At 41.8% G+C, this 23307-nt stretch overlaps 1 protein-coding gene across 4 annotated transcripts; it reads left to right on the top strand.

Annotated features, from left to right (window-relative positions):
• Positions 1-1416: 1416 nt before the first annotated feature.
• Positions 1417-22466, top strand: etv1 (ETS variant transcription factor 1; the record flags this gene model as incomplete). Of its 4 annotated transcripts, XM_080767740.1 has the most annotated exons (13): positions 1417-1548; positions 1767-1886; positions 2180-2270; positions 2584-2631; positions 7064-7117; positions 12108-12237; positions 13373-13561; positions 13989-14236; positions 16352-16423; positions 16537-16605; positions 18567-18736; positions 20047-20148; positions 20357-22466. In XM_080767740.1, 12 exons carry the CDS (start codon positions 1842-1844, stop codon positions 20576-20578), a joined length of 1440 nt encoding a protein of 479 aa, XP_080623866.1. In that variant the 3' UTR covers positions 20579-22466. The 4 variants fall into 4 exon arrangements, with proteins under 4 accessions (XP_080623866.1, XP_080623867.1, XP_080623868.1 ...); XM_080767741.1 differs by lacking the exons at positions 1417-1548; positions 1767-1886; positions 2180-2270; positions 2584-2631 and adding an exon at positions 3385-3445 and having other exon boundaries at positions 16355-16423; XM_080767742.1 differs by lacking the exons at positions 1417-1548; positions 1767-1886; positions 2180-2270; positions 2584-2631; positions 7064-7117 and adding an exon at positions 3385-3445 and having other exon boundaries at positions 16355-16423.
• Positions 22467-23307: the final 841 nt, after the last annotated feature.

The raw sequence follows: 23307 nt of genomic DNA, 5'->3' as shown, positions 1-23307 counted from the left end.
ACAGTACTTTACTTACTCTGTATCTGTAACTCTGAAACTCTTAACCCCTGCTGCCTCGACTGAAATTCCCCATGGGATCAATAAAGGTATATCTATCTATCTAACAGCAATTCCCCCCCCAAAAAAGAAAGTGTTAGTTCACTGATCAGTCGTGTTAAGTGGGCAGATGGGTGGAACGCAAACACCTTTACAAGTGCGCCCTAAGCCCTAAAAGGATGGGAACCACTGCCCTAGAAGCCTCTTGTATTCTTGGCTCTGGGAGGGTTGTTTGGTTCATTACACCTGCTTTGACGGTAGGCCTATTTCTCAATTAAAAAGCAGCAGCTGCCCTCGGCACATTATAATACCATTTGGTGTGTTTGGAAGCTGTCCTCGTTCACTGTATGTTTGAAAGCTGTCCTCAGTTGCCCAGTGACCTGTGGTTTACTTACAGGTCAGTGGATTCTACAGGTCTGAGGCACATTCAACAATGTGTCCCTTACAGAGAAGGGAAGAGCCAAGTCCCTCTGGAAGCACTTCAAAACACTGTTACCATGGCCACTAAACTTGACTGGGACTGCTACTTCTGAGTGAGGTGTGTGTGTGTGTGTGTGTGTGTGTGTGTGTGTGTGTGTGTGTGTGTGTGTGTGTGTGTGTGTGTGTGTGTGTGTGTGTGTGTGTGTGTGTGTGTGTGTGTGTGTGTGTGTGTGTGTGTGTGTGTGTGTGTGTGTGTGTGTGTGTGTGTGTGTGTGTGTGTCAAAAGGGAGTAGGCCTATATTGTGAGTGTGTGGGGGGGGCAGATCCTGTACGTAGGCTAAGGCTATACATGTATAACGTTTTCTTTGTCGATCAGTGTGGGATCAAACTAAAAGTCTGGTGCCAGTGTGCAGAGGAAAACAAACCAAAAACGGTCGTAAAAAGTATGGTCAAAAGTAATAGACATGATATCATCAACAGCAATTGATTGATTGATTGATTGATTGAAAATTGTATTAACAGTTTGTAGAGTGGGTGCAGTTCAAGGAAAGTGCAGGTCAATATTAATCTGCTAAAGAGGATAAAAACAGAAAAAGCACTTGTTTACATAAAGGTCCTATGCTATATAACAACAAAAATGCACCTGCGCTTTATAAAGCTCCGTTAGATTTGACTGCTAGAAATGTGATCCAGTGAAATACATTGGGCAACCAATAGGAAAGCGAGCGCGGTCTAGCTGTTTCTATGGGAGGCCCCGGGAGGCGATGCCAAGCCGCGCTGAAGCAACACTGACTTTGCGCGCTGGGCAGCCAGGCATCAACCGGGAGGGAGTCGGAACATTCACAGGCTCCTGTTGTCCTTCGATCGCGTTATTGTGCCTCTCTCTCTCTCTCTCTCTCTCTCTCTCGCTCTCGCTCTCTCTCTCTCTCTCTCACACACACACACACACACACACACACACTCTCCCTCCCTCCCTCTCTCTCTCTCTCTCTCTCTCTCTCTCTCTCTCTCTCTGTCTCTCTCTCTCTCCTCTAGCGAGTAGCGACTCAAATACGGGGATGATTATGGTGAGCATCACTAGCATGCAGTTAGGTAAGTGCGCTCTCGAATCGTTTCTTATTCTTGTTAAGTTTCCACGCCTTCTAAAACAAAACAAAACAATTACTGCTTGTGGTGCGTCAACATTTACGCTGTCTAGCTTCTTTTACGCACGTACGTGAAGCTATATATACGCCAACGCAAACTGTAAATTGTCAATAAAAGGAGAGACAGTCATTCATATCGACTTTTATCCATCTCTCCTTTTTAAGGGTGACTGGACAGGAGGACTCAGGAGAGGCATTTTTAACCACTTTATCAATTAATCACAGCCTCGGCAGTGCGAAATGGATGGATTCCACGACCAACAAGTGCCTTACTGTAATTTCAATGTGAGTCATTGCATGAAAAGTTGAAAACTAATCAGAGCGTAGTCTACTCGAATCAGGTGTTTAATTTCGTTATAGAACGTATGCTTTTCATGAGACAAACTAATAGGCATTTGTCATATCGTTTTAAAAGTGTGAGGTGCCGAGGAGTGATTTAATATGGAATGGCTTTCAGATGCTATCATGCCATCAATCTAAGTGTATGCACTGATGCACTCTACACTACAGTAAACTAAGACAGCACTTTGTCAGACAGAAAAGAAAACACATTGATCCATGTCTTTCCTCTCTCACAGAAGACGCAAGAGAAGAGGACTTGCAGCAAGAGGCCAGCAAATGACAGAAAGAGAAAATTCATTAAGTCTGACCTGGCCCTGGACACTGAAGGTAGGCAGAGGGCAGGGAGAAAGTTAATTTCACGGCTCCTAAACATTAAGCAAAATTCAATTGGTTTGTGGTCACCTGCACTCCTAAGTACAAAATCTCAATTACAACACTGTGGTTTGTGAAGATTCTCACAAGCATCTGTCAATGGTTACAGACACAAATTGAGTTGTTAAGCTGCACGCATTCCGTGGACTCTGCCAAGTCTCCCAATATAGTACAGCCCTGTCATAATGAAGTCAACTGTCTCTCAATGCTTTTTTGGTTCTGGGCCGTGGATCACTGTCACTCATATGCTTTTCTTTTCCTCCTATAGAACTCTTCCAGGATCTTTATCAACTGCAGGAAACCTGGCTTGCAGAGGGTGAGTGCTTTATGCTGTTGAAGGGTTATAGGTAAAAACTAAAAAAAAAAGAAAAAAAGAAGAGATGGAAATCTGCTTCAAGTGTTGCAGTCCAATTAAAAGCCTGTGTGGAAGAGGCACCTTTGTGTGTCATGCATACATTAGAGACTGTGATGAGAGCAGGGTCTTGAGGGAGGCTGAGGAGGCTCTACCCAGAGAGTGTCATCACAGATTACCAGGAGAAGACTCTCCGATGCTCACTAGTCTCCTCTGCTTTTGGCGAGAGCTAACACGAGCTCACCAGCCATACTGCATGCTGCCACCTTCACCTCCATCACCAGTGCTGTGTTGCAGCCTGCCTTCCCTCCCTCCCTCTTTCTCTCTCTCTCTCACACACATACACATACTCTCACTCATTTACTCTCTCAGCCTCACCTGCACTTACTCTCTCTCTCCCTCTCTCTCTCTCTTCATATGAACTCCCTCTCTCCTTGTTGGCTTCCTCTTAACACCTTAGCACAATCTTGTCCTCTACAGCTGTAGTATCATCATGTCTTCTTCAATTACATTTTTTGGATGATTTTTTTTAACGACGGATCTATTTTTTTTCTCTCACAAACTCCAGAAAGAGTTGGTTTCAGCATGGCCATTGATATATAGTTCCCCCTATAGTTATTTGTTTCTTTGTTTCTTTTTTATTTTATTTTTGTTTTGTTTGTTTTTTTACATTTCTCTAATGGCAAGACATGCTGTTCATGGTCTAACTGAGACGTGATGCTTCAGGATTTAAGTGCGAGTGTCTTCTTTCCGCCCTGCCTGCAACATCGAAGTTTTGGTTAGTGGTGAATATTGAACTTATTTTATTCTGTTTGTAATATGCACGCTTCATGGTGTATGTGCTTGTTTCACTTAGTTTAAGTCTAAAACTTTTATAGTCACATTTATTCTGCATTGTGAAAGTCCAAATCATCAAGTATTGTAACTTAGCCTTGAGGATTTATAGGAAATATTTGATAGCTACAGGGTTAATTCCTGTGGTTTTATTTTACCTGTCCTGTCACTGCCATATTTGAAACTTAAACAATCTTAAAAAAACATCTGGATGTATATCTAAAAGTTTTATATTGGGAGAAGGGAGAAATTATAGCTACAGTGTTTTCAAAGTAAATGTAAATACAAATAAATATACATGCATTCATCACCATGGTAAAACTAAAAGCCATTATATTGTGTTGTGCATTTGGGATTCACATACTGTAAATATAATACAAATAATATAATATCTTCCATTTAACACAACATCCCACAGTGTCTATAGTTTATAATAACTTAGTTGCTTTTCGGTTTACAAGTGCAATTGGAATCTTTAATAATGGTAATATAATTTTAATTGGTAATTTTACAGATAATTTCTACAAATCTATTTTAATGCCTTTTTAAAATAATCATTTTAGTTTAATTTATTTAGAGAAGCTGTTTATTTGTGTTGTGTTAAATGTATAGTTTTGGAAAGACAACATGCGTAATTATTCTTTTAATAACATTTATTTTGAGACAACATGACATTTGTATTTAGCTATTATAGCACCAAAACAATGAAATGTGAAATGTAACAAACAGTATCGCTAGTGCTGATGTTGCATAGGTATGACTCTAGCCACAAAGTAGCTACAACTTTTAAGAGTCCAGTGTAACTCAAATAGAGGAACACCAGCTCTACAGCTGGTCTTAATTTTTATTTTATTACCATTAAAGGACTTTGGGGGAAAAGAATACACCGTCACACAGGTGAAGAAAAATCTCAATCATTCATAAGATTCATCTATTCTTTAACACATTTGAAAATGCTTGTGAGTATAACTCACAGCTTTTAAAAATGAAAAGTATGCTTTTAAACAGATATTGGAATAGTTCAGCAGACTCTCGCTGCCACTTAGATTATGAAGCAGCACAGACCGCGGGGCGTGTAGAGGAATAAGACAGGATTTTAATATTTAAGCATCTTAAGTGAGAAAAGAGACAGTGCCCGCTGATAAAGATATTACTATATGGATTACAGTTCTGCCTGTCATGGATCAATGTAATAATGTACGCTTCAAGACTGTAGATTTAATGGATGACTTCCTGTCCATTAAGACAAAAAGGAATACCTTCCCATTTCAAAGATTTATTAGTTCAGGTAATTGGAATAAGAGGAGGAATTATGGGAGACAGGCTGAATATCCGACAGCATACACCACGACAGGCATGTGTCTTTGGGCAGACATGTGCCAGTAACCGTCACTTACCTCAACCTCCGACCGTTTTTGGCCAGGAGTTATTCAAGTGCTTTTCTGCTGCAGTTTCAAAATTTTACTTAATGCCCCTGCACTTTGCAGAATATTGCTTCAAGGATGCATGCATCTCTTACTTTGATACCTGTGAAAAGTGGCTCTGTTATAATAATGTTTCAACAAAATCAGTCATAACAAAATAAATGGCATCTCAGCCTACTGGTCCAGTACTACATTTGAGCTCAAACGCACAGCACTCGCTATAGTAGTAAGGGCCAGGCCTTGTGAAATAAAGAAGGTGTCTGACGGCTTCTCGCTTCTGTCTCACAATGCTTTTACCCTGAGCTGTTTTTGGAGGCTTTATGAATTTTCTTTTTTCACCCGCGCTTTTCTTTTTTTTTGTTGCTCCCCCCCCCCAATCTCCCTTTTTTGTGAATGGCGGCAGAGTTCCAGTTCTGTCGCGCTCCCCAGGAGTTGGTTTGCAGGGATCAGCTGTCTCATTCACAGACTGAGGCCAGTGTGACTCATACATCCTGCTGGTCCTTCTGGACACAGAACCACTCTCCCCGTCCCACCCTCCCCCTTTCCCGACCCACGCACCATCTCGTCTCTTTCTCTCTCCTTCCAAACTTGCGCTGCCTGAAGTTACGGTATGTTTGTACCGTCAAGGAGAGAGATAATGAGACTAGAGTTGGATATGAGATTTATAATTATATTTCTTTATATTTCTTTTTTTTCTTCGAATGATTGCCATAGTGCAGATAATCACAATGTAGATGTAGATAGTATTCACAAAGTGATTGTAATCTTGTTTTGATTGTTCGGTTGTGCTACATTTAGTTTAGTCTTTGTGGAAGACATTTTTATTTTTTGAGCATAGCAGTTTTTTTAATTATCTTGGTCTAGACTCTCTATATATATTGTGTGTGTGTGTGTGTGTGTGTGTGTGTGTGTGTGTGTGTGTGTGTGTGTGTGTGTATATATACTCTTATACCTTTTTTCCATATGATTGAAAATGTGGGGCATTCTTTCTGTTGTGCTGTTGATTGTTTCGTTTCAGCCATTCACACCTTTGTATAAACATTACCAAGATCACATCAGAAGTGGGAAAAGAAGCAAAATTGAGATTTTTTGTAATAGGTATAAACATGTAGAGACATGTTACTGATTCAGTGATAATGAGGACCCACCTCATTGTGTGTATAAATAGATGTGCTAATGACACATTTAAATCTCCTATTGCCTTCATCCAAAGTTGAACTTGAGGGACATGAAAAACTGTCACCGAGTGTAAATACGTGTGACATAAATATGTGCACGCCTAATTGGACCCAGTGCGGAGAGAAGGCTTCATTATTTTAGCATTAGCCTGGGTGCAGGCAGGGGCGTGTGAAGGAGAGGTAAAACTCTCAGGCTTGGAACAGACCTAACTCGGCAGGTACAGGTGGATTCAGCAGTGGGGAAGAACCCAATTAGATACTGTTAACAATGGGTGTTTGGCTGCTGGCTTGGACTGAGGGCTGGGGACATAGTGCTTCCAATGGCCAGGACGACCTCAGGACATTTTGAGGTACTGTATACTGGGCCACCGAAACAACATACACAGTGAAGTCCTCAGTGTTAATTTAGTTTGATTTAATTTAACTCCCAAGAGTGTAACATTTTAAGCAAATGGACTCTTACGGGTCTATTCGGTTTACATTCCTACATGTTCAGCGTTCGTACATGTTCAGCGTTAGGAATGCATAAATTAACACTGAGTATTTTACTGCGTGTACTTTGATTTACGAGCCTATTGTTCAGTCTCTCTTCAATAACTTTTGACTTATTTGATGGTGGATTGTATGCAAGATGACCTAAGAGATGATTTGGTGATCACTGGCATTGGGTGGAGTGTAATTTAGGTGTTTGTGTTACTTACTTAAATCCATTTTTAGCTAATTTAAAACGAAACCTGAACGTCAGCGTGAAAATAATCAACTTTCGTAATTTATGTTAACACATTATGTGCATTATGCATATTAAACAGAGATGAGCAATGCTGGGGATGGCTCGATTTATGGTCCCGTGAGACCACAAGCGGAAGCGTTGGGCTGAATTCAACCGTAATCAACGCTGTGTTGTCCATATCTTATCTATCAGGAATAATGTGGTCTTTTCTTCTGTGTTTACATCTTTAGCTCAAGTTCCCGACAATGACGAGCAGTTTGTTCCAGACTTCCAGACTGAAAACTGTGAGTAAGCGACCACGTCACTTTCTCTGTGTCTTTTTTACTCAGAGTTCATTTATCCATTTGTAACTCTGAGAATGTACAAACTGTAATGGACCGGTACATTTTGTACATTCAGAGTGAAATTAACGGAGGCGCATGTGCGCATGTCTAGTATTGTACATGTATCCCCTATGTATCCTTGTCTCAATTTGTGTGTTTGTACTCAGTGAGAGTGTGTTTTTCCATGTCTCTCAGTATCCTCACCTTTGCTCACACAAGTGCTCTCTAGAGAGCCAGTCTTGTGGGTAGACAGACAGGTGCATGGGAGTGGAGGTTGTGTGTGTGTGTGTGTGTGTGTGTGTGTGTGTGTGTGTGTGTGTGTGTGTGTGTGTGTGTGTGTGTGTGTGTGTGTGTGTGTGTGTGTGTGTGTGTGTGTGTGTGTGTGTGTGTGTGTGTGTGTGTGTGCGTGTGCGTGTGTGTGTGCGTGTGCGTGTTTGCACGCTAGGGTGTTTGTGCATGTTTGTGCACGAGCGTGTTTGTGTGTGTGGGACTCTTTTCCCTCTGTCGCAACGAGAGCTCTTTGCCACCACCAGTGTGATATTATTGCACTGTGATTTATTAGCATAAGGAAACATCAAAATATTGTGGTTTATTTTCTGGGACTTGTCACGATGTTTTTAGCACAGCTTCTTTTACGACATCTTAACAAGAGTGCTCTCTCTCTCTTGCTCTCACTCTCTCTCTCTGCTTCTCTCACATAATAATCCACTCAAAGGCAATTAAAAAAAACAAAAAACATATATAATTTTCCAGATAATCTCATAATAATCCTATCACACACACACACACACACACACACACACACACACACACACACACACACACACACACACACACACACACACATACATTTACTTTATGGACTGTCGTTAGTTTATTTGTTACACCTTCACCTGGTCGTGCACTTAGCGCTGTCAGCGAATGCAGACAGGGCTGGTGACTTGGCACGCCGTTCCCCAGGCGGAGGTAGTGCCAAGACGGGGACAGAAATGGACCGAGTGGAGCTCAGTGGGGACCGGTGCTAGCACATGTCTTTTAGATGAGCCAAACTGTGAGAAACCTGCAAAAATATTGGTCTTCCCTCTTAGTGGTGCATTCAATTAATAGATATGGCAATATATCGATCGAACATCCGGACGATAGGTGAATCGATCGAGAGGATGCTGTATCGATACGGCAATCCCACGGCATGAATTATCTGGGTGACGCCGTGTTGACAAACGTACCTCTGTTTAACGTTATCAAAGCCCCCCTTGCAAGCTCTGTGGGCCTGAAAGTGTTTTATTGTATTTGTTTAACATGGTCATTATTTTTAATAAACGTATAATCGATATATATCGTATCGTGGCCTCTGTATCGTGATACATATCTATTGTGAGATTGCAAGCAATATCCACCACTATTCCCTCTCGTCTTATTGAACTATTCTACAAATCTTTATTTACAAATTGTTTTGTATATACAAAATATATCTAATAATTGATGATTGTGATATACAACTCACCTGAATATTACATTAAAAAACATAGTTTATTTTCAGTTGCTGTGTTCGTTGAGCATCAACTTAGTTCTGAGTGTAAAGATTTACCCACAAGGGTCCATTTAAAGTTAATTAAGACTCCAGATTTGACTGTGTACAGCAGTGAGCGCAGCTTGTATGGAAATCACATATCCCTGGGTATTGACCCCGCTCCCCAAAAAATGAAAGCAAAAGAAATTGGACGATGGTTGACTGGTCCCTAGTAGCTGAGAACCAGAGGTCACCTACGCTGTCCCCTTGTCCTTCAGAAGCACCCAGGGGCGGGGGCCACTGTAGCAGGGGACTGCTGACCATCTGAATGGTCCTGTTGGCATGCTGCAGCAGACTGGAGAGGCACTAACAGATGGTGGGAGGGCGAGGGCACCGTGGTTGGGCTCACGAGCAGGCATCCCAACCGGCAGCTCTCCCATATGGGTTTTCACCATGGTTAGAGGAGAGAGAGATGGATGGATGGACATGGAGAGAGGGGGGTTATGAGAGACCAAGTGATGGTTGAATGGATTGAAGCATCATGGTGCATGGAGAGAGAGGAGATGACTGGATGGACTGAAAGGATGAAATAAAGGATAGAGGAACTCAGTATTAGGTGGAGTGAAAGAAAGGTGGAGGTGGATGGAAATGGAAATAGAAAAAAACTAAACAAAAAACAGACAAGTAATCTGGGAAACGAAATGTAAGGAACATGTGGCATGAACGAATTTTTTTGTATATTATTCTATATTAAAGGTGTTAAATGTATCACCCACAAATTTTAAATATCTGAAAATAGCTAGCTTTTCTACGTCGTATGCAAAGTATTTAGGACTTAACCACTTAACCCCCTATCAGTGAAATGGAACTGACAGAGTTGCAACTGAACTTGGACCACTTTTTTACATCTACACCAAATCTCTTCGGCAGAAATAGAGCTTGTAGATCGGCTTTTTTTTTTTTTGCCAAATGTTCCCAGAGAAGGGATGCTGGGTTTCAAGTGGCCAAGTGGTTAGCATCAAACCAGTGGTGGCTGAGCGGTCTCGGATACCTAATGGGTCCTCAGGCTGTGATGATGGAAGAGAATTTTCTTTGTCTTCAGCTCCAACACAGATGCTTACCATTAGCATAACTTAACAGGGAATGAAGGAGAGGAGAGGAGGTGTAAAATGAGGCCACCAGCAGATCAGAGTCTCATTTAACATTTATTTAACAGCACCTAGTAGGTGAAAATAGAATGGAATTTTGACTGCTACCAAAAACTGTATTTTTCATCTTGTTTTATGAATGGACCGGATTCATATCTGCCAAATGTAGACTCTGGGTCTGCCAAACCACGCTTTTTAGTCAGCCCCAAGGGCTCATTTTGGTAATCAGTACTTGTTTGTTTATAACTGCTTAATATTAAATAGAAGTCGAATAGGCAAAATATAAAATAAAAGTAATTATAATTAAGATATTCTATAATATAGAATATTTACTACAATGAATAATAATACTTAGCAAATTATGTGTACAGTATATGTGCCCATACTAACATTTGCTGAAAGGTTGTTATTGAAGCCTTGCATTTGAAAAATGACAAATGACAGAATATTTTTTGCTAATAACACAAATCCATTTGCATTCAAAATAGAGACAGTAATTGTTTCAACTGCGTATTCTTTTAAACACCCTACCATCTAGGCTAATCAATATGTAGATAATGAGAGCAATCAAGCAGTGATGGGCATGACATTCTGGACTGAAAAAGGAAGTATCTGTTCTAGTTAGGGGCAATGCCTTCACTATTGATTTGTGTTACTTGGCACCCCATTGACAAAATCTATTGTGACATTTCCATTTCTATTTTAAGATCTGCTTCAGTCTAGGTGAACCTATTATTAATATTGCAGCTGATGTGACGCTAATAAATCCCAGATACAAAATAATCAACCCCTAAATATTTATGCATATAGTATAACCCATGAAAAATAAAATAAATCCTGCTAATACAGATGCAATTCTCTTGGAAATCAGTGCAAATGTTTTCTAGCATTTATTGTATTTAACATGGATACATTATTTGTATGTCTTGTATGTATTGGCAATAGAGTGAGGCAGATTCTGAACTAAGTAACTAAGACTATTTTTGTCAACTTAATAAGTATTTCAAAGCTATTTAGAATATCCTGTCTTATGTGCCTGTGAGTAGCACTGCAGCTTGCCAAAGGTCTCTCCTCAGGAAGTGTCTCTTTGACCTCCAATCGATGACCTGGAAAGGTCAGGCCCCCAGCGAGGGCCGCAAACAACCCCTACACTTTGTCACGCCGGGCCGTGTGGCCCATCCCCCAGGGGCCCGGCTGGGAGTCAGATGGGGTGTTGGCAGATTGACTCCTGCACATAGAGACCTGCACACATGGCAGCTGTCAGTCAGCCATGGGAAAAACTCCCCAAAACATCCGCTTCTCTCAGCTCCCTGGCCCTAAAGTGCTTCCCACAGTCCCCTGGACATGGTCCTGTTTCAATGGGCCTTTCAAGGAAAATATTCACCCCAGCAAACCAAAACCATGAATCTGAATGTCATTTTAGCTCAACAAATTGTCTGTTTGTTTTGTGGTAGGATGGAGTTGATGGATTTCCTACATCCATTCATGAATTCTGGTTGCTTTGTGTCTTGATTAAGCAAAGAGTAGACCCTAATTCTGTCGGTATATCAAAAGCTATCCCCTTCGAGCTTAGCCGGTCGTCTGTCATGCATCAGCGGGATTTGATAGAGCAGAGCGCTGTAGAGTAACTTCTCCGCTTTGCACGTCTATGCGTACACTTGCGGTGAGACGGCAGTTCGCGAGGCAACCTGAGCTCGACTTCATTCTAACTGACTGGGTCTTTGTCAGCAGCGCAGCCAATTGGATTAGCGTTGATCATGACTCCAGATGATGGGATGTTAATCAGGACTGATCAGGCACTTTACAGCCACTCAGATGCACCGGGCTCACTGCGGGGGCCATAGGTAGTGATTGTGCGCTCTCCTCAGATCAATGAGCCCTCTTGTTGTTGTCTGGAACGTATTGACAACCAGCTGAAAGCAGATAAAGCATTTAGTAAACCCTAGCTTTATGACTTTATGACTTTCCCCTCAGAAAGAGGCCATACAAATATGATTTGAAGTGAGTTGTTGGTGTGATTGATGACCAGGTATGTCAGACAGACAAGCATGAAGGATGCTCAGTTTTCCATTTTCGATTGATTCTTCTTCACCATAATTCGCAGACATCTCATCATAATGTAGGGAATTCAGTGGCATGCTAATTGCTATTATTGATTGAATGGTGTTTTGTAGTTTGGAGAACACAAGATTCTCCAAACTCACCGTAGCATTCGTAACAATTATGTAGTATGTGTGATTTTCATTTCTATCTAAACAGATTTCTCTCAATCTCCCTTCTGTGTCTGGTGTAGTGGCGTTCCACGGACTCCAGCTGAAGATCAAAAGGGAGCCTCATAGCCCGTGTTCAGAGCTGAACGCTAACTGTAACCAGGAGCGGCCCTTCAGACTCCGCTATGGGGAGAAGTGCCTGTACAACATCAGGTGGGAAAGATGCTGGCAAAAGAATGTTAGGCAAAAACAAGCTGTTGACAGTGTTTAACTATAGGCAGATTCTACAAATGTCTTCTAAATCCCAACAGGTTTTCTGTAAAACTATGTCAGTGGTTCTCAAACCTTTTCATGTCAAGTACCCCCAAAAATTACATGTCGACGTCATCATCCCAAAAACCTGCTATTTCTTCTTTATACAATTGATAGCATTAATTGTAATAACGTTTAAAGGACATGCAGGCAATTTCAATCCTTGGCTAATTGAATACTTTTGCAGAATGGAACTGCAGTGTTTTAGTGATGTATCTTGAATCATGAAACTTGCTCCTCCAAATCCAAGTGTGACATTTTCTAAGTTAACTAAAGCTTTATTTGTCATAGAGACAGTGTTTGTTTCAGAGAAGTGCTTTCCCCCCCCCCCGTGCATGCATTTTGTAGTATTCCGTGAGAAGAGTGAGGATAGAGGTAGAGTGAAGGGGATATACATACAGTATACATATACATACAGATAGCGCATGTGATTGCTTGCGTATTTGAAAAATACTTTTTTGTGGCAAATGAAATCAAATATGCTGTGCTAAATGTTGAAGACGGATTTTAAGTAAATCCTTGTTAGTAGGCCTACCACCTTGCAACAATTCACATTCTGTCAATTCCGTTCTGATTCCCAGAGGCCATGGCACCGGAGTGTTGCTTAGTTACACTCAATCTTGAATCAATTTGATTTGTAATACATGACATTTATTCCTTGTGCATGCTTGTGAAATTACTATGTATGCAGAAAGCCGTCATAAACCCACCTTTAGTGAGTCTTGAATCATGTATGATTCATTAAGTCACCTGCCGTCACATGCTCAGATGAATAGGATGAAAAGTAGACAAAAGGAGACAAGGTGTCACATTTTCCATGCAGCCCTTTCCATCAAATCACCAGAATGTATGTCAGGAGACATGGTGATGTTGATGAAGTCCTATTTTCTTCAGTGAAGCTATCCAAATTAATTTAAATGTCAGCCAGCATTTATTTGATATAAAACTTATATTGTGTATTGTGTAAGGTTATAACAAAATAATATTATTATTATTATTATTATTATTATTAATAATGACTCATTCTGTCCCCCAGTGCCTACGAGCAGAAACAGCCTACAGGAATGAAGCCCTCCAGCCCAGTGACGCCCCCTTGTAGCACCCCTGTGTCCCCGCTCCACCAGTCGTCCCCTACGGCAGCCCCTACTCCCAAGCCAGATAGGACCTACCCCCACCTGACACCCTCACAGTCTCTCCCTGACAATGCCTACACAATGGACCACAGGTATGACACCCCACTGCATGGCGTTCACATTTAGAGTGTTGGCAGTTATGCTCTTATCCAGAGGGACTCATAGCGAGGGCAACTGGCATGTGATTATATCTCTACTTAGCTGTGTTTAATCTGTGCAAACTTGTACAAAGTGTTATAGCTGTGTTTGATTTTCATTTGATTTGATTTTGATTGTGTTGTACAAAGTGTCACATTTAGACCAGGCTGTTAACATGAAGAACATTTCGGCTCCTACTTTATGTCACAATGTTTGCAAACTCCCCTCAAGAATGTTAAGATATACACAAGAATTATTTGCAAAATATTGTTTCACCAGAATGCTGCTGCTGCAGCTCAAGGTACAGTGTTGTCATATAGATTCGTCTTTGCTTCTTCCCGCACGGACGGAAATAATCCAGTTATTCTGTAATTTGTTCAGATTTCGGCGTCAGCTGTCGGAGCCATGCCACTCGTTCCCCTCCCCACCCTCCATGGCCCGGGAAGGCCGGCCCATGTACCACAGACAGATGTCAGAGCCCAACATCCCCTTTCCTCCTCAAGGTTTCAAACAGGAGTACCCCGACCCCCTGTTTGAGCACCCAGCCATGGTGGGTGCCCCGCTGCCTCACGCATACCCTCCATCCATGATGATCAAGCAGGAGCCAAGGGATTTCACCTACGACTCGGGTGAGACAAACATTTACAAGCACATGCAGAAATGTGTGTGTGCGTGTGCATGTGTGTATCAGACAGTACCATCCTAACTAGTTTATCATTACTCCTAAATCATTGAAGCTGAAGTTTCATTTTAAGAATAAAACATTTATGAATGAATAAAATAAAATACAGCATTCTTATTTTTTCATATTCTACCAGAGCGTTATCATTTCAGGAATGGGAGAGAAGGGGGGTAGCGTTTATTGAGTTTGCCCATTATTAGGACAGGGGGTCTGGTTGGGTCGGGTGTCTGTGCTGGTCTTCATTTCCTGTGGTGCTCTAATAGAGAAGGGGTGGGGGTGGGGGCCTACGCCTGGTCATAATCCAAAATCCGCCCACACACCTCCCCATTCTCTTTAGTGAGCAAGTGAAGGGACCTAATCCCCAGCCCAGAGCCGCTGGGCCTGGGACTATAGCAGTAGCAGGGCATGAATGAACCTGCACTGGTCTGCCATGTTCATTCACAAGACGGACCGACAGGGCCCCGGAGAGGTAGAACTGGGATAGAATCTGTGTGACTAGTCAAGGGGAAAAGCAGCGTCTCCCCAGATGCCTCCTATGGCGTTGCTTTCAAGAAAAACACCACAGGCTTTCACTTGGTCTGCCCGCTCTGTTACATGAGCCCTCTTTTTCAACAGCAACTCTGCAATTTTCCACCATTGCCGTCAAAGAAAAGCCTTGCAACTGCAATTTGTGTGTTTTTCCCTTTTTTAATAATGTTTACTTGGTCTCTATGTGTTGAGTGAGTTTCATGAGCTGTGTGCTCTTGAAAGGTGTTATAACAGGCATTGTATATTTCCTTTTAAAATAAATGGACTGTGGACATCAAAAGACAAAAATTAATTTCCCTGTCCCTGAAATGTTTTAGGATACATCCGTCAACAGCACTGTGTATGACCACACTGTGGTTTAACAGCCAGGAAGTTGAACTACTACTGACTACAGTTACTGTATATCCCAGATTTAAGCATTAGGCTGAATTTATTAGCAGTCACTGTGGAGCTTGTTGACTGGAGCAGGCCTGTTGGAGAGGATGGGAGGGGAGCTGGTAATTTCATTAGCAGTAATTTCCTCTACAAGCCCATTACTTTGATGAAGTTCAGAGAAATGTTTATGGGCCTAAATGAAGGGCCTCAGTCTGTTTATTGAGCATTCACTTTGTAACCGTATCGGCCGTTTTGATCGTAAGCCATGCCTGTGATGGCCTTTGTTGTAGGTTCTAACATAAGCAGTGAGTGGAAGTTCAATTGGACGATGGTGTAAAGCAAAATAGTAAATGCAGGATCTCGTTCAAAACTGCAAGCCTTCAGACCTCTGAGAATTGTTCAGTTAGACATTTCAATTAAAATGTAACAAGCCAAATATGTTCACAGAATAACAAATGACCTTATGATTTCATAAATGTATTTTGAAAAAAAAACTGATCTGATGAAAACAAATGAAAGTTTTATTTTATTATTATTATTTTTGCGTTCAAACAAAACACTAACATAATTCACAATAAGTTTGAAATTCCTATTAATTTCCTTCCATTTAAGTCAATGGGAAACTGAGAAATGGAATGTGCAAGGATGGCCATTATGACATATAGCAAACTGCTCCTCATATTATGTGCACTACGATTTTGTAAAGAGTCCACTGCTCACCTGTCTCTGTAGGGACAGGATGCTCCAGGTAAGCAATTGTTAATGAAATGGAAAAAAGATCATGCTTAGATCTATATATTGATCTGACCATCACATGTCTGTGACGGTCTTTCCTTGAAAACTCATATCATGGAAAAAACCTCGACAAGTTTACCCACGGCAGTTTCATAATAGCACTGTGCTTTATCCAGTCGTAAATCCTCCTGTGCGCTTTATGCTCTCAGAAGGTGCGTTTAGCGGTGCGCAGTAGAGAGTTGGGCTATGACTGGGAGCCACCATGGAAGGCTGCTACTAGCGCTGGAGGACACATTCTTTAATCAGAGCCAGCGGTGCGTTGAGTGAACAGGGTCTGACTGCTCTCAAATACCTCAGATAGTGTTCTTAATGCTGCCCTCTGGCCCTTTAACACCCTCTCTCCTGTTCCTCCCCTGGCTTTCAGCAGAAGTGCCTAGCTGCCATTCTGTCTACTTGCGGCAAGACGGTTATCTGGCCCACGCTAACAGGACCGAAGGTACCGCTTCACAACACTTGAGATTGATGTGATTGATATGTGCGTTTTGGGTGAGGTGTTTATTTGGCTACTATATAACATTTTTACCATTTTCTGTACTTTAATGTCACCAGGCTGTATGTTCGACAAAGTGGCCAGGCATTTCTACGACGACACCTGTGTGGTTCCTGAAAAGGTTGAAGGTGGGTGTTTCACTCCCCTACCACTCTAATTTGTACAAGTCTGTTTCAAACAGTAATTTTGATCACATCAAGTTTATTTAAAATGCTTTATCTTTTTCAGAACAGTACATGATTGAAGTTACAGTAATGCTCATCATATGCCCTAATAGACCACTCAAATAGAAAATACAAGCACAGTTCAGGCAACAGGCAGCATTAACCACTTAAACCCTGGTGTCATTACTGTAGTGCAGGGATACTCAAATAGATTTACCTGTGGGCCACATTACAAAAATGGCAAGGGGCCAGGGGCCAGTAGATAGAATTACGACATTAATGATACTTGATAACTTCTCTCTTTCAATTGCTTTATTTTCACAAAATGTATCAAAGTACAATGTGCATGCACACAATATGTAAATAAATAAATGTGTTACATTTTCTTGCATAAACACAAAGAGCTGTTTCCATAACTGCACAAATTATTGCACATAACATGAGTAGCTGTTACAATAACATAATAACATAACATGAGTAGCTCTTTGCCTGCCTGCCTGCCTGCCTGCCTGTCTGTCTGTCTGTCTGTCTGTCTGTCTGTCTGTCTGTCTGTCTGTCTGTCTGTCTGTCTGTCTGTCTGTCTGTCTGTCTGTCTGTCCATGAGTAGTTATTTGTCTGTCTGTCAATGAGTAGCTGTCTTACTGTCTGCCTGTCTATGAGTAGCTGTCTGCCTGCCTGTCTATGAGTAGCTGTCTGTCTGCCTGCCTGTCCAATTGTCCATGAGTAGCTGTCTGTCTGCCTGTCTGAGTAGCTGTCTGCCTGCCTGCCTAATTGTCCATGAGTAGCTGGCTGTCTGCCTGTCTATGAGTAGCTGTCTGCCTGCCTGCCTAATTGTCCATGAGTAGCTGTCTGTCTGCCTGTCTATGAGTAGCTGTCTGCCTTCCTGCCTGTATTCCTGCCTGTATTGCCTTGTGTATGAAAGGTGCTATATACATAAAATTGCCTTGCCTTGCCTGCCTTGCCTGTCCGTAGCTGTCTGTCTGTCTATGAGTAGCTGTCTGCCTGCCTACCCAATTGTCTATGAGTAGCTGTCTGTCTGTCTATGAGTAGCTGTCTGCCTTCCTGCCTGTCCAATTGTCCATGAGTAGCTGTCTGTCTGTCTATGAGTAGCTGTCTGCCTTCCTGCCTGTCCAATTGTCCATGAGTAGCTGTCTGCCTGCCTGTCCAATTCTCCATGAGTAGCTGTCTGTCTGCCTGTCTATGAGTAGCTGTCTGACTGCCTGCCTGTCCAATTCTCCATGAGTAGCTGTCTGTCTGTCTGTCTGTCTGCCTGTCTATGAGTAGCTGTCTGCCTGCCTGCCAGCCAGCAAGTTGGTTAACAGAAAATAAATTGTTATGGCTGAGTAAAATAAAATACAATAAACACAATTTGCCTGAAAATAGATTCCCCAGCTATGACCTTTTTCATGAAAAAAAATGAGTAGTGATATGGCTGACTGAGTAAAATAAAACAATCTACCTGAAAATAGATAGCTATAAGTGAAGAGCAATTTCCGCAATTTCCGCAATTTCCATTTCCGCAATTTCCATTTCCGCAATTTCCATTTGCACCATTTCTGCAATTTCCGCAATTACCATTTCCGCAATTTCCGCAATTTCCATTTCCGCATTTCCGCAATTTCCGCAATTTCCATTTCCACCATTTCCGCAATTTCCGCAATTGCAATTTCCGCAATTTCCATTTCCGCAATTTCCGCAATTTCCATTTCCATTTCCAACTATTAATGGCAGCTGGGTTTCATCATTCAAATAAAATAGAATTCTGTCCGTTTAGCTATAAAATTATGTCAGGGAATAGGGATACACAGTAGGCCTATATGTCTTTCATTTGCATTGCATCTCCCCCCCCCAAGCTTTTATTTTCGTTCGAGTAATAGTACAACTCTAATAGTATTACTTACTACGCGTGTGCGTGTGGCCTGAAGGTGACATCAAGCAGGAGTCAGGGCTGTATCGTGAGGGCCCATCGTACCAGCGCAGAGGCTCCCTACAGCTCTGGCAGTTCCTGGTGGCCCTGCTAGATGACCCGTCCAACTCCCATTTCATCGCCTGGACCGGCCGTGGCATGGAGTTCAAACTCATTGAACCAGAGGAGGTGAGAACCTTAACAAAATGTTGTGCACAGAGCAATGTGGGTATACTTAAAAAGGCAAAATGTGCAGTAAAATAAGCTACTTCACCTGACGCTTTTCCCCCCTCTTTATTCCTTGACTCTGTCACATGGTAAAAGCATGTCTTCCAGTCAAATCACCTCCACCGTCAGTCAGCAGCGCAGCCCTGATAAATATTTCAATGAACGTATTCCTAAAAATATAAGCTATGTTGACGGCTGGTCCCTTTGAAATGGAAACAGGGTCGGCTTCTGTGTGCCGCCCACATCAGACACAGCGAGGCTCAGTCACTGCTGCCCAGTTCTATGTACTGAGGGAAGACGAGCGTGGGGGGCTACTAGCAGAGTGGTGGTGAGGGGGTACCTGGCAGGGGTCCATGCTGCCTTAACGGTACTCAGCGGCATGGACCAGCTGCAACAAACAGGGGGGCCCATTCATGCCGTCAGGTGACCGAATGCAGTTGCTTTTGGGCATGAGCACTGAGGACAACCGTTAGCTCACAGCTTCTGCCTTTCGCCAGCACAGGTGTAGCATGTGAATGGACATGACATGAAAGGACTGGAAATCCAGTATAGTGGTCTTGAATAGAATAGAATAGAAGCAAACAAAGAGGATAGTGGAGGGAACAGCACAGAGCAAGTATAGGAAACAAAAGATTAAGAGAGAGAGAGAGAGAGAGAGAGAGAGAGAGAGAGAGAGAGAGAGAGAGAGAGAGAGAGAGAGAGAGAGAGAGAGAGCAATTGTCTGCATAAATGGTCTACAGTCATCGCCTCTTGCTCAAGGACACTTCAACGTGAAGCCACGGATGGAATCACAACACCCGCTCTGCCTCCTGAGTCACTCCTGAATTAATTGAAATAAATACAATAAAGAGTGGAATTGTTAGGATGTGTTCTAAGCAGAAGGACAGAGAGAGAGAGAGAGAGAGAGAGATCGCTACAGGGCTGTGGGTTGGAGTGCAAGGCCGGGTGGTGGGAGGTCTGGCTGACAGGTGCTGTAACATCTGCTGCCTCCTCCGCTGGGCGTGTGACAAGTTCCTAATGAACACATCGCTGATCAGGTCTGCCCCAGTCTGGACGCACTCTAATTGTTGTTATTAGGAAATATGGATTAGTAAGCTTTGTTTAACATTTCAACTGTCACAGCTTTCTTGTCAGGAAATTGGGTAAATTGAACATGGCCTCTGTTTACGTGACTTACACTGCGCGAAGGATAATGTGGAAAATGCTGTTGACATTCTGCTATAATGCCCCTTTGTTGTGTGTGTTTGGTGACTGTGTGTTTCGTTTTAAAGGTGGCACGTCGATGGGGAATACAGAAGAATCGACCAGCTATGAACTATGACAAGCTCAGTCGTTCGTTACGCTACTACTATGAGAAGGGGATCATGCAAAAGGTAAAGCATACCTGAGTAACGGCGTGTTGGTCTCCTCTTGAAGCCACGTTACAACCTAGATTATCGCACAACCTTTTAACAAGTGACAATATTCCACGCTCTTGTCACTTTTTGATGTTTTTTTTCCTCTTTCATAAATCAGCCTTTGCAGTGGCCATATATTTCCCTGCCTTTCTCACCTCTCTCTCCCCTCTCTCTCTCTCTACAGGTGGCGGGGGAGAGATATGTGTACAAGTTTGTATGCGACCCTGAGGCTTTGTTCTCCATGGCGTTCCCTGACAATCAGCGGCCGGTGCTGAAGACAGACATGGAGCGGCAGATCAACGAGGAGGACACGGTGCCGCTGTCGCACTTTGACGAGAGCATGCCCTACGCGCAGGAAGGGGCCTACTGCCAGCCACACCCATACCACGAGGGCTACGTTTATTAACATCAGCCCCCCACTCCCTCCCCCTGCTCATACCCTACTTACTTCCTCTCCTCCAACTCCCCCACCCTCCCTAATACACCTGAAACTGTATATTCACAGTCAGTCCGGGGAAAAGACTTTGCAATCCAAGTGGAGCTCCCCCTCTCTCTCTCTCTCTCACACACACACACACACACACACACACACACACACACACACACACACACACACACACACACACACACACACACACACACACACACACACACACAATCCTCTTCATTCTCTTGTCTCTTTGATGTCCAAGCAGGATGATGGAGAGTGCACTTTATGGACAGGAGGACTGGTGTTGTGTGAACCTGCCAGGGCTAGCGATTTGGCTGGATTATTTCAGATTGTTTGTATCTTAAAAGTGGGAATTTGTTTTTCTGTTTTTTGCTTTCTTGATTTCCATGAGCATGCAGTGCCCTGGTAAGACAGGACTCGGCAGCTTAACGTTCACCTAAGAACAGCTTTGTAGCTACATGAGACTTTTTCTGAGAAGGAAGTGAAGATTCCCTCAACACAAGCAGCAAGCGAAGGATTCTTGATGATCACCTTTGTTCGGTAGTAATTACACTTGCCCCTCGCCCTCTCAATCTCATTATGTATTTTTATACCCATTTGAGTGTATACTACAATGTATTGTAACAACATGGATTTAGGATTTTATGGTGGCAATTATAGACTTGAAACTGTAATATGATAATGGAAGGGGGGGGGATGGCGAATACAAGCAAGAACTGCCTTGCAGTCAGTTGAAAGAGGCACCTTTATCAGTCCATATACCCTCATCCACAAAGAGTTGTCATCACAATTGTGTTTTTGTAATAACTTAAATGCAGTAAATGCCACTGAAACACTACTGTACTGTACTGTATACTGTACTGTGCAAAACCGTATGGATCAGTAAGGCAAGACTGGCTCAAAAAGATGTTCTCCAAATTCACCCGTGACATAGTTTTATGGACAAACTACCTGTTTCGCATAACCTACACAGTATATTAATTTAGGATGACTAATAAACATACACTGTACTGTAAAACAATGAATGCGTTGAATATACTGTAAACAGCTGTTTACTTTGTATTTTGAAATATATGTATGACAAAACAGCCTTCATTCATTTGGATGTGTAAAATGAGTAACATAATAAATACAAATAGATGTGCGCAGCTGAAATCCAATGTATAGAGTAAGTTGCTCTTTGGAAACAATTAAGGCTTGGATATATATAAAAAGAAAAGAAAATGAGAACTGATGTACAGTAATATTACAAATGCTTTTGGCATGCCCAGAAAGGAGGATAAAACACAATGATTGATGCAACCTACATTACGCAGCTGCCTCTCATGCCTTCATCAGGGTGTTGTTCAATGTATTGATAATTATACTGTATATGAGGTTCCAGCAGCCAATATTATTTTGAACATCTCAAAGACACAAACAAGCAAAACTAAATATAAAACATAAAATCTAATATTTTCCCATGATTTGGTCTTTTTCTTCCTTTTATTGTGCGCGTGTATGTTTTTTATTTGTTTTTACTGGTGAATACATGGGGTATATTTTGTTATACCATTGCATTGTCACCAATAGGGTCGCTTTTTCTGGTAAAAAAAAAAAGGCATAAGAAATATTTAGAATTTTATAATGTGATAAAGATTCATGTTATAACAAAATAGTGTTCCATTGTATAATCAGGTAAATGAACTTTTGTTGCTGCTTTGAATTGTAAGTGTATTTTGTAGTCTAAAAAAAGAAAACAATACGGCAGCTATGGCCTGCTATTCTGGACTCTTACATTTTTATTTTTTATTTTGTCTTTTTATGTTTTTGTTTAACTGAGCATTAAAAATGTTGGTCTGTCTGACTTTTGTTCCTCACATGTCTGGGAAGGGATTGGCAATAGCAACGATTCTGTAATAAAATAGTTCCAAAAACTTCAATTATTGACACCTCTTAGATAGTCCATCCACTTAATTTTGATTATATGGAAATTGTTGGGAATTGTTTTTTTTCTTTTACAATTTGCAGTTTGACAGGCCTTGGTAGCACTTTGCTTCTTTATAATAGAAAATGCAATTTTGTGGTCATTTCCACAGCCAATCTCCCCACCAGTCCCTTGTTCCTTGAGAGAGAAAAGATGAGTTGTGGGCCATACATTTACAAATTGGGACGGGGAAGCTGTAGTTAAATCAAGCATATGTGCCTGTGTACTGAAGGGCAATAGATTATGGACTCTTGTCAATTTCCAGGTTGGAGAGCTACTCTTAGCCACAAAGCATTTAGCCAAAGTGACACCTAAGGAAAAATCAATTACTAATTTAAGGCAGTATTTTTTTTCCATGTAGGTGAATTGTTTCTGTCTTTTGTTCTCATACCCTTACAAGAGTGTCAGTAATGAAAAAACAACAACATTGCCTTAAAGTTATTATTGCCCTGTGTAAAGTGTCACTATAGCTAAAAATCAATGACTAATTTAAGGAAGCATTGTTTAATTGGTTTTACTGATGGAAAAATGAAAACGGATGTGTAAGTAATGAAAAAACACTGCTTGCCTTAATTTGTCAGACAAGGTTACAAGCCAACCCTTTTGCAGGTCCCACTACTAGATTTTTTTTTATTGATTGCCTACAGTGCGTGGAATTGCTCCTTAAGTTTTTACATCTGATTGCTTCCCTAAGGCATTTAACATCTAATCCGACATG

The sequence above is a fragment of the Protomyctophum bolini genome (assembly GCF_963924005.1).
Source record: "Protomyctophum bolini genome assembly, chromosome: 7".
Taxonomy (NCBI): Eukaryota; Metazoa; Chordata; class Actinopteri; order Myctophiformes; family Myctophidae; genus Protomyctophum; species Protomyctophum bolini.
This window is presented reverse-complemented; position numbering and strand designations above follow the sequence as displayed.